The following is a 12,328-nucleotide window of genomic DNA, read 5'->3' on the forward strand; positions in this document are numbered from 1 at the left end:
CAATTCTGGGCTAAAAACTGGTAATATTTGTAAGTAATATTTCTATAAACAAACATCTATAACTTCAAAAAAAAATTCATTTCCCAAAAGCCCTCGAAGGAACAAGCAAGTGCACGTCACAACATAAGATTAGCAAGTCAGGTAGGATTTTGAAGGTGACACTCTCAGTTTCCCAGAAAAGTGAGTTTCTTCATTTGCTCATCTACATGTTCTTTCTGTGAGACAAGGAAGAGAAAAAAAGGAGTAACGCTAACATGAACGACTGAAGCCATAGGCACCCAACAATGCCAAGTTTTAGTGGGGTGAATGCAGGGAGGTGCCTCCATCCCCCAAGAGACAGGGGACGCCCGTGACTCATGTTATCATCGGGCTCCCGAGTCTAGGCGGGCCTGCAAGGACCTCCAGGAACAGACTCAGAGCTCTTTAATAAGTATTCCAGAGAGCCAGTCTTTCCTGGAAAAAACAAATTAGTGTGAGAAGCCAGTACTGTGCAATTTCAGTTTTAAAAATAGCCAAGTGTTGTTAAGGCTGCTGTGTGCATGAGAGAAAAAGAAAACCCTTGTTAATATTTGCCTCAGCTTTCACGGTAAAACAGAGGAGCGGCCCTGAGATTCTTGCCTGACAAATACGGCCAAGGTCATGGGGTTCCCATCACTTGGAGTCCTTCAGATGACAAAATTTGGGGGGGACCATGTCTCCTTTTCTCAAATTGGTCTTGCGATAAAGGACAGCCAAACGAGGGCTCTGCCTCTTTGACTCAGGACTGGAGCTGTGCTTTGCTGTCCGGTTCTGGTCTTCATCTGCCTCATTCCCCTGGAGGCTGGCAAGGACGTGCCCTGCAGCCAGCCGTGCCTCCGCCGGCTGCAGAGACCCTACCTGGCACTCGAAGTTGGTGTGTCAGCATTTTAGGTAGAAATGAATGAAAAATCAATCAGGATGACTGCAGTGGTAGCATGCACAACTCTAACCTAGTTGGTCCCTCGTTTTCAACTCTTCACTATCGACCCAAGTCAGGTTTAAGATGGTAAGTGAATCTCGAATAAATGTGCTGCTTTTGCTTCACACCAGGGATTTTTTTTTTTTCTTTTTTTTTTTTTTTTTATTTAGAACAAGCAAATCTAACCTGCTTAGGAAGCCACATGTAAAATGAATGAGGATGTCAACTTCCAAGCAAATATTATTTGCCCCAGTTTAAGATTCAGTTCCTAATTAGACTGGGGATTACTCCTATATACATATATCAAATGGTTGTTTTGTTAAGTAATACTTCCAATTCAGAGATTTAAATATTTTCAAAGTCCTTCTGCATCATTGCCATATCTTTTTGTAACCAACTATAATTCTTCATACCAGAACAATACTGATGTAAATTTCTAGATTTAGAATTCTGCAAAGATAGAGTTAAACACGATTTGGACTCTGGCTACATAAGGGAAACTAGAATTGTTCAAAGCTGCAGTCTTCAGCTCCCAAAGACAGCTACAGTAACTTTCTGAACAGATTGGGTTAAATATTTTTACAGACCCATTCTCTGATGATAAGGCGGTAATAAGAAGTGCAGTGCAACACTCCAAAGGGTTCCAAATCTCACAAGCCTCTTTGTATGTGATGCTCTCGCAGTGAGGAAGATTCCCTGGGTTATAAAGATGAAGAGGCTACTTCTTCTGGTGCTGATTTCAATCTGCTGGGCTGATCATCATTCAGACAACTACACTCTAGATCATGACAGAGTGATTCACATCCAAGGTAAGAAAACACACGTTCTCTTATGAAAGTCAAATTAATTGCAAGTTCCTTGGAGTTGGGATGCTTGGTTGGTGCTTCTGAATTTTAGTTCTGCTGCATTGACTTTTTCTTTTCCTTTCTGTTAATTGGTGAACACGCTCTCCGCGGGCGTTTGACTGCCGTTGCATTTCAGTACGGCTAAGAATTGAGGACGATCAAAGTGGAATGGCTTAAGAATGTCCAGCTGCAGGGGGTCGATGCCATTGTTCAAGGCTTTTTAGCACAGTGGCTGTCTTCTAAGTAGAATGCAGGGCATAAAGTTTATTTAAATGTAAGCAAGAGCGGGGAGACAGAGGAAGTGAAACTTAGGATGTAGGGTCATTTCTGTGAGAGTAATCATTAAGAAACACAGTGTGAAAATGAAAGATAGACAAGCTAAGGTTCAGGAGAGTAACTCACCTTGTGACCATCTCCTCTGGTAAAGCTTCCGTTTCCCACGGACCAATATATTGCTCCTGCATATTTCTATCCAGCTCAGCTGAATCCTAAGGCTGAGAGCTGTAGCAAGATTGGAGACTGCATGCAGTACAATGCAGCTGTTTCCTCAGTCCCAGCTTCAGATGAGGGACATCCTGCATTAGGAAAGCTGAGAGACTTATGCAATAAGAATAGAGTTTTAAAGGAGCTGCAGCATCTCTCTTTGCCCTTGGATGCTGAATAATTAAAATAAGAATTATTTTAGACCTAAACAGTTTAAACATATGATGATATTAATTTTAGATGAACTCAGTTTGGGGACAAGAGGCATTATAAGTTTGCCAAGAGACATAAAACATGAAGTTGTATCTTCAAGGTCAAAAGCATAGTCTCAGAAAACTGCCATCCCCTGTTGGAAAGTATGGTTAGTGAAGGTCAAATGATAGTTTAAGTCTTGCTAGAAGTATTTCCCTGCATATATTACGACTACACAAATAGGATTCTGAATTTGACAGTGTCTAGCTATTTTAGACATCTTTCAGTTCTCTTTGCTTCCCACAGATTTAATGTTTTCCAATGTTGGACCGTGAAAAGGAATTATATAATCATAAATTTTACTATGCAAGCTGCTGACTCAGCTATTTCTTTAACGTGTATAGTAGAATCAAAGCTGTCTCCCAAAGGCTGTACGGCATTTATACACAGAGATTTCTTGAGGAAGGAGAACATCCTTGAACATCTAATCACAGAATTCAATTCAGCCAAAATAGTAATAACTCATCATTAACAGTAGCAGTTTTAAATCCTATGTAAAATAAATTTTGGCTGTGGTTTCAAGTAATTATTAAATTTGTTACATTATTAACTATGTACAAAACATTTAGTCCAAATTGCACCCAGAGTATGAAAATATTATTTTTAAAATACTCCTGAGGAGTCTATAAGTCAGACTCAAATTTTTTTAGCGAGGAAAACTTTTGTTGCTCCAGCCTTTCCAACCCCATATACTCTGCTGAAATTTAGTGCAAAGGAATTTTTGACACAAGTGATCAGAATTATCCAGATCATTTGCATACAATACCCTTTTTTTTTTTAAGTGACTGGATACTCCACTTCATTTTAATTGTAAATTCATATTCTTAGAAAGTTACTCACAGCTTTCAAGTAATAAAACTACAAAGCCTATACTTTGTTTGGGGAAGTTGATATTGAAATGTGACTTGAGACATGATCCTAAGTCCGGAATTTATTTTAAAATTGCTCTAAATACCCATCATTGTTATTTTTATTTAATAAAAAGTTTTCTTTTTCCTTTATGATTGCACTCAGATAGAACTTTCTTTTTCTTCAGTCCTTCAGAGAAACGCCTCCAAGTGGTCTGCCATAATTTCAGTTGTCTTTTACAACACAAAAGTAAACCATAGAGCACAGTAGATAATCATTGAAGCAGATGACCTTTACTACTTGCAGAAATCCTATATTATTTTCTCACATTTAAAACTGTTATTTTTCAAACTTGGCCCAGAAGGAATTTAAGGGAGCTGAAATCCTCCTAAAATTTGATATGAATTTTACAGTCAGAAGATTAAATTAGTAATCTAAATCTCAAATTCCTGAATTGGACTGATAAGCAGTATTAGCTTCTCTCAGTGCTAGAAAATTATTCAAAATTCATGTTACTACAGAAACACCTTTTCTATCTCCCATTTTTCGTTAAATTTCTATTTTTGTACTCTAAGTTCTCCAGGCCTAAATAATAGTGGAGGAATAATGCACCTCAACCTTGAATTCTCCTTGGCTGCCATGGTAGAGATGTTCAACGCTTTAATACATTCTTGAGTCTCATGCATAAGAGTCACCTAATTACTTTTCTGAAGACTTCCTCCCAATTTTGTCATGGAAGCTTCTATAGAGATACAGGCACCAAAAAACACTCTGGGTTAAAAAAAAAAAAAAAGGTAACCTGGGGGGGGGAAAAACAGCAAGTATAGGCCCCTGTGCAAAGCATTTCTAGTAAAAAGTATTTTCTTGTGATGAAAACTCTTCCAACTTCCTATGGGAAAAAACACAGCTTTAAATAAAATTGTATGAGTACCAATTCATTCCCATTATTTTTGTTGTTGTTGTTTAACCAGTTTGTTTACACAAGAAAGAAATTTCACTTGTCCATGAAGTCTGCTGAAAATGCACAGTCAGAATATTTGCTTGTATAGCATATACTGTCCTCAATGTAGGGAAGGGTAATTTCCTCAGTTACTTCTATCAGAAGAGATAGCTTTTGTTAATGTCTTCTCCATAACACTCTCAACTAATGAATTATACTCCTTATTTCATAAGGTGCCTCGTCAAACAACTTATAAATCCTTTGAAACTTGAGGTCATTAAGAAGAATTTGGGGGGGCGCCTGGGTGGCTCAGTCAGTTAGGTGTCTGCCTTCAGCTTGGGTTGTGATCTCAGCTTGGATCGCCCTGGGATTGAGGCTCTCATCGGCTCCCTGCTCAGTGGGGAGCCTGCTGCTCCCTCTCCCTCTGCCTGCTGCTCTGCCTACTTGTGCTCTCTCTACCTCTCTCAAATAGTCTTAAAAAAAAATTTTTTTTTTTTAAAGAAGAATAATTTTGTATAGTGTACCAAATCACACTGAAGCACAATTTTTAAAATATTTAGATCGGGTCCAAAAACACTCTGTGTAGACTTTCAATTTCTAGAAGAAGTTCAGAGATGATGAATATACTTTATAAAATACAAGTCTTAAGACAGCAGAGAAATGTTTTGACCATTTGCCCATTAACCAATGTGAAAAGCAATTATAGTTACACTGAATATTTAAGTGCTTGACCTTACACAGGTCAGAGAGTCAGCATTTTCTGCCTCTGGTGTTCAAGAAAGGGTCTTCTAATGGCAAGTTCAAGAATGTTAGACTTACTGCTACTTACTGGTTTTAGACCTTGGACAACTAACTTCATCTTTTCAGGGCTCAGTTACCGCATCTAGAAAACTGGGGATGATCACAGATTCCATAGAGCTTTGTGAGAATTAAATTAGATAATACATGGAAAACTGCCTAGTACTGAGCCTGGCACACAATAAGCTTCCAATAGATAACAGTTATTATTGTCATGGTTATTGCTTCCTAACCATCATAGAAAACTGACTTTTATGGGCTTGGGGGGGATGGGTTAAATGGGTGATGGGGATTAAGGATGGCATTTGTGAGGAGTACTGGGTGTTATGTGGAAGTGTTCACTCACTAAATTTCACACCTGAAACTAATGTTGCACTATATTTTAACTAACTAGAATTTAAATAAAAACATGGGAAAATATTAATAAAAGTAATGACAGCAACAAAAAAAATGACTTTTAAATATAAAAGGGAGCACAAATACTGGTGGGAAAAGGTCAACATTTCAAATTCATTTGTTAACAGAACCACGTCATTACCTTAGTTCTATGGAAGTAAATATTTTCTAAGTTGCCTACTTTGTCCTCTTTAATTTCACAATTTAAGATTTCCCCAATAGTATTACATGTCATCTGATCATTTTTACTTTCCTTGTGGGAACTGAAGCTTTCCAAACTTAAGTAATATTTAAGGTGAACACATAAAAGCTATTTTAAATTTTTTGAAATAATATTTAGAGGAGGGGCACCTGGGTGGCTCAGTGGGTTAACGCCTCTGCCTTCAGCTCAGGTCATGGTCTCAGGGTCCTGGGATCGAGCCCCACATCGGGCTCTCTGCTCAGCAGGAAGTCTGCTTCTTCCCTCTCTCTCTGCCTGCCTCTCTGCCTCCTTGTGATCTCTCTGTCAAATAAATAAATAAAATCTTAAAATAATAATAATAATATTAAGAGGAAAAAATAATGTATATCTGGAACCCTCACTGAAAGTGGATACTCCCACTCTGTGTGGTTGGCCCCTCCATCTTGTGTGTGACCCAAACAACCCTTCTGTTCCAGTGTAACATGTGTTGCTTTGTGCTAACATGCCTCCCTGGCCTCATCACACTGTGAGCTTTGGAATACCTCAACTATTCAGTACTGCTTGGCACATAGTAGGTGCTTAACATGTTTGCTGAAAAATGAATGAGTGTAATGAGATATTTCCAAATGACTACTCTCATGGTGAGAACTTCTGAAATCCTGTGGCAGTCACAGCATTTAGTGACACAGGACACACGGTGTGGGCTAGATGACATTATATGACTGCTTCCATTCTGTAATGGTTGGCATAAATTAAATCATCGCGTATGGGATTTAAGAACTTAAAAGAACAAGCATAGATCATCTAGATCAATATCCCATCATAGCAATGAAGAAATAAAGACCCACAGCTTTTGCGTTGCTTGTCCCAGGTGGCTTTGAGGGGAAGTTTCTCTCCGCTAATCTCTTCTCCTTCTTCAAATCTGGGATCATTTCCCACTTTCTTAATGAATTCTCCCTGCCAACTACATTCTGCCCCTCCTCTGGCACCCCAGTCTCTCTCGCCTTCCTTTACTTTTCTCTATAACACTGGTTACCTAGTCTACTTATTTTATGTAATTGTATCCATTTCTGCCATCTGTGCCCTTCAGCTCCACAAGGGTAGGTAGGGAATCTTGGTCTGATATATCTCAGTCACCTAAAACATGACTTGGCACATAGTAGGTGATCAGTTCACATTTGTGGAATAAATCCAGGACCCAACTCCAGGCACTTTTCCTAATCAAGTCCCAGTTGGTCTTTCCAGAGCTCAGAGATGTCTTTCTAGTTCGTGGAATGAGGGATGGCAGATGAGGAAGATGATTACGAGTTTGGGAGCAAATTCGGTCATATGCATGGCTCCCAAACTGCACACAGCACCTTACACGCCACAAGAGTGCACCCAGAGCAGGGGGCAGCAATCTGCCTGATGTGTACGTGAAGCTTTGAAGAGTATTCAGATTACAAATGGCCACTGCAATGCTATCCTGTTCCTTATGTAATATCTGCAGAGTCGGGATCTGGTGGTGCAGAGTGGATCAAGGGGAGAGGGAGTGAATTTAATAATGTATGATCACAAACCATCCACAGAGCCAAAATTTCATGTGAGAACTAGATAAGTGTTCCTCCAGCTTAATTTCCTCTCTTCCACTTAAAACTTATCTGTACTCTGAGTCTGTTTTCAAAGTTAAATTAATTCATTTTTGTATTTCTGAGGCAGGGTAATGCTATCTGCCACGATTGCAAAATCCACAACTATCAAGCGTATTTTCCAAATTGCATTTAGATAAACATATACACTATTAATAATTAATAATTCTATCTAGAAATTATTGGCTATAAAATATCGGCTAGCTTAATCATGACATTATAAAAATTAGCAACATCATGAGTATTGGATGACCTTTCTAAAATCTACTAGTTTTTGACAGGACATAAAGCCAAATATGATAATAAGAACCGATTACATTAAACACAGGCTTATCATTTGATCAAACTAAGACTGCCACCATATGAATATAATAGATGAGTCCCCCCATGAAGAAAATGTGTATAAAGGCATACACATACATACATAAAAATACTCATGTACTCCATACATACATATGTACACTTATTTGGGCTGCTGTAAGACAATACCATAGATGGGGTGGCTTATAAACAACAGGAACTTATTTCTCACAGTTCTGGAGGCTGAGAAGTCTAAACCATAGCAGTGACAGATTTGGTGTCTGATGAGAGCTAGCTTCCTGGTTCATAGATGACTGTCTTTTCTCTGTGAACTCACAGGATGAAAAAGAACACGGGACCCGTCCTGAGTCTTTTTTTTATAAGGGCATTAATCCCATTCATGAGGGTTCTACCCTCGTGACTTTATTACATACCAAAGGCTCTACCTCTAAAATCCATTACCTGGGGATCACTGTTTAACATATGAATTTTGATTCATATTAACATTCAGGCTATAGCGAGCTCCTATTCCATTAGGCACTGGGGATAGAATGATGAACAAAACACAGGGTCTTTGTCTTCATGCAGTTTTAATCTAGTGAGAGACAGACATTGCTAGGAATATGGAACTACTACTGCCTATGGTAACTGATGTAAAGTTATGGAGTACTACAGACAGAAGACAGCATTATCTGTTATTGATTTTATTTAAACAGAAACATACCCAAAAAAGCAGTTGCTTTGAACTATAGATCTTAGTCAAACATGGCAATCCTTTTCTTCAACTACATGGTTGCTACCCATGTAGAGTTACATGCATGTATAGTACATGCACACCCATGTATAGTGAACCATATATATGCATACATAGGGGTTATAAATAGAAAAGGCAAGGACTGAAATGACTATACATTAATATGTAATTTCTATAAATTCCTTCATCCGGGTTCAGAAATATGTATGTTTTCATACCAACTTTACATCTGATAGCCCTGCCCTAGTCTTCTCAGCATTTTTGTGTCCTTTTGAGAAAATCTTCAGTGACTTAATAAACACTGGCCTCTTTCATGCAAAGAATTGGGTTATTCTCTGAGGAAGGACAGACCATCTCCTTAGTGAGCTTGCTGACAAGAGTACTGGGCAAGAAAAAGGTGACAAAAAAATAAAATAAGTATTAAACAGAGGAGGAAATATGGAGAAAAGAGTAATAAGCTATTTAAAAAAAAAAAAACTCTTACTATTTAGAACTTTGTATCCATACTCATTGAACTTATTATCACATAGTAGATTTAAATCCATAAAATACATCTTAAGAATATTTCTAAACTAATAACACCTAGAATGCTGATTCTACGTTATGCTATAAAGCATATTAAAGCAATACATTTTAGACTGTTTCCAGGTATAAAAACCTACATTTAATAATCTCTTCAGGTAACAACAAATTCACACTACCAGCTTCGGCTTTCTCTGAAATGGGCAAATCATGCCGGAAGCCAATAATTATTTGGAAACTTTCCCAAGTATCCAGAAAATCCATTAAATAAAGAAGCCTTTCCCTTTGGTTGCAACTTTGCAAGAACCAATGTTGACTCAGCTAAAGCACTGACTTATAGTTTAATGGCTTAATGTTAAAGTAATTTTAACATGCTGTTTCTCTGGCTTTACTAGATATCAAGAAAAAATAGATTTAGATTTCTTTATTGCTTTGGCTTTTTATTTTAAACATAAAGTGGAAAATTCCTGTTTCAGGAAAGTCTTCTGGCAGAGAAAAATCTACCAAAATGCTAAGAAATTAATATATTCAATTAAGAGGTTATCAAAGTGATAATACCCAGGGGAGATAAATCTTTGTTATAGAAATATTTTTATTTCAAAATGAGGACATTAAAAGCATAAGAAATCTAAAAGTTCTATGAAATTTAGTCAAACATATTTTGTGTATGTTATAGCAAGAACCATGTGTGCCCCCCAAATGACTATCAAGTAGTTAATACAAATAGTAGCCATTTTAATCTTGTTTTCATTACACATGTTGTTACTTGACTTCAGTGTTTACTCAGTGACTAGTTACCACATGTGTAAGTTCTGAGCAGGATGTTTCCAGCCACTTTTGGATTACTCTGTGAAGTATATTGAACAACTTAAGTTAAACAAGAGTTCTCCCTACCTTTTCCAAACACTGTCCACTCAAAAGGGACAGGGACATTATGGGTAAAACCCAGAAAGTCCATAGTTCATCACACATGAAATTAACAAAGCATGTTAGAACAGGGAGCATTCACTACAGTCAAGTGTGTCAATTAGGTAAAGAAAGTGGGAAAAAGGAGTATCTTACCTTGTTTCTGAAAGAGATTATAAATTTAAAATAAGAACACCATTGAAAACATATCTTTGAAGCCAGGAGACTCCCATCTCTAGATGATTCTATTTGTAATGGTGCTCGCTTTGCCTCCTTGCTTTGCCTTGTTCCTAGAAAGCACTGGGAATGATGTTTGTGTATTTTGCTCAGAGTTACTGAATGGTAGTGAAGGCACAGGTGAATGAGAGGTGGGGTTAGGTAAAGTTAGGTAGGTTTCCTTATAAGTCGCAATAGGCATTACATAAATTTCTTATGTTCTTAGTTATATGACTATATTTTTTCACTATGGGTTTATGATTATCTGTGGCTAATAATTTTACTAGGAAAAAATAATATTTCACACAAGGATCTTTTTGTTTGTTTGTTTGTTTTTTGTTTTTAAGAGTAGAGGGGTAAATTTCAAAATTTGGTTCCCTAGTGTAATGTGGGTTATGAGTAATTCTTACTTTCTCTTGAAAGGTGTCATACATTATGCTGATAGGCTTTAAATCTCCAAAACCTGCACAGGATTATTTTGAATTCTCACTTTGCTTTGTCTTTTATGGCACAATCATTAACAAACAGTCTTAAGGCTTAAAGTACTGAAAAGCTGATTAGAGGGTTAGTACTGTACTTCACTGAGATCGTTTTCAGGTAAAAAGAATACTAAAAGATGAATAAAGTAACAAGTTTTTATAGACTGCCCACACATATTAAGATCAACATCGCTTCAAGACCAGGCTTCTTGAACTTTAGCTCCTGCATATGTAATTAAATCAGTGAAACAAATGAACTCACAAACAATAAATATAAGGTGTTTTTAAGGGAAAAAATGTTATGAGGGGGCCCCCACAGGGTCATGGCATGAATCGCTTTAGAGGGGAGTCAGAGTCAGGAGGGGTTCTATGAGCTGAGATATGAATAGTAAGCAGGAACGTGTCACATCAAAAGTCGGGGACAGAGCTCTCCAGGTGAGTGAGTAACGAGAGTTCTCTAAGAGGGCAGTAAACACAGTGCTTTCAAGCTTGAAAGAAGCTGGGGGGACTGCAGCCTCACCGTGAAGAGAGTAGGGTTTTAGATGAGGTGGACAGAATAAGCAGGAGTGAGGCCATAATGCTTTATATTTGGTCTAGAGTACAGAGTTCAGATTTTATTCTGAAAACATTGAAAAATGGCTAAAGATTTTGAGCAAGAGAGTAATGTAATATGACTTACAAATACAAAAGACCCATGATTACTGGATTATGGTGTTGCAAGAAGAAAGGTGAGAACCTTGGGGGGGTCTTGGGGTAGCTTAGGTGAGAAATCTTAGGGGTGTGGATGCTAGGTGCTAGGACGCTAGAAGTGGAAATGGGTGGTAGAGAGAGAGATATCAACCAATTAGGGGAAAAAGTAAAAAGAAGATAGAGATGGCAACACTTGCTGATAGACTGGATATAGAGATTAAGGGAAAAGAGTATATAAAACACACCTTCTAGATTGTGACTTGAACAAACAAATGGATGGTGAGGCATAAAGAAATTGAGGAAGATGGTGGAAAGGACAGGTGTGGGCAGGGGAAGAGGGACTCAAATTGTCCCTTGGCATCCAGTATATGCCCAGCAGGTAGATGGATTTACTCATTTGGTACTCAGGGAAAAGTACACTGCTAGAAAGTTTTGGAATCATCAGTACATAGTGCTGTTTTTAGCCATGGGCCTGCTGAGAACATCTGGAGAAGGGGGAAATGCAGGTAGAGATGAGGAGCTAGCCTGGTCTGGGCTTTGGAGACGTTCAGCTCCAATAGGTAAGGTAAAAAGAGGATGCAGAGGTCACATATTTATTTTTTTTCTCATGTAATTTTTAAAAAATCTAAATTAATTGCAAGGATTTAAAAATAGGAGACATTTGCATGAAAATCCACATTTCTGGCATCTGTTGAAAAGTCCAAATAACCTGCTATTTTTCAACCGGCATTCGCCTTGTGCATCATCAGCGGGAACCAGTACCCTGCTCCCGTTCAGAATGGAGCACGCGTACACAGCAGTGGCACGGTCCATTCCACTCCCTGGTGTTCTCAGCACCATGGTGCTCCCATCAGTTCCCTCAGCCCTGCCCACCTGGGTATTTGCGTTCGACTTAGCTTTCGTTTGTTTCGGCACTCATTACTTGACACGTTATTGGTTATCAATTTGATTGTTCATCAAGAAGCAAAAGATTTCTTTTGCCTCCAGGATTGACTCTGTGATAGTATTATCTTGAGGTCTTGCATACTAAGTGAAGACATTAACCATACCAGTATATAAAACCAACAATGTCTTTTCTGCAAATTATGGATAACTGGACCTTACATCTCACCACAAAGTGGAAGTGGTCTGAGCAGAGTCAAGTAGATTTGA

The 12,328-nt window shown here is 38.1% G+C and overlaps 1 protein-coding gene across 4 annotated transcripts in view; it reads left to right on the plus strand.

Annotated features, from left to right (window-relative positions):
• The window catches only part of HAPLN1 (hyaluronan and proteoglycan link protein 1), a 72,732-nt gene that overhangs the window by 39,400 nt on the left and 21,004 nt on the right, over positions 1–12,328 (plus strand). For 2 of the 4 annotated variants that reach the window (XM_032847091.1, XM_032847106.1), the window contains exon 2: positions 1,621–1,746. In XM_032847091.1, coding sequence (XP_032702982.1) covers positions 1,647–1,746 — 100 coding nt within the window. In that variant the 5' untranslated portion in view covers positions 1,621–1,646. Of the gene's footprint in view, positions 1–888; positions 1,025–1,452; positions 1,747–12,328 lie in introns of those variants that run through there. The other 2 variants (XM_032847098.1, XM_032847116.1) reach the window with 2 other exon arrangements.

The sequence above is a fragment of the Lontra canadensis genome, unplaced genomic scaffold (assembly GCF_010015895.1).
Source record: "Lontra canadensis isolate GAN:19392208 unplaced genomic scaffold, GSC_riverotter_1.0 scaffold4, whole genome shotgun sequence".
Lineage (NCBI taxonomy): Eukaryota > Metazoa > Chordata > Mammalia > Carnivora > Mustelidae > Lontra > Lontra canadensis.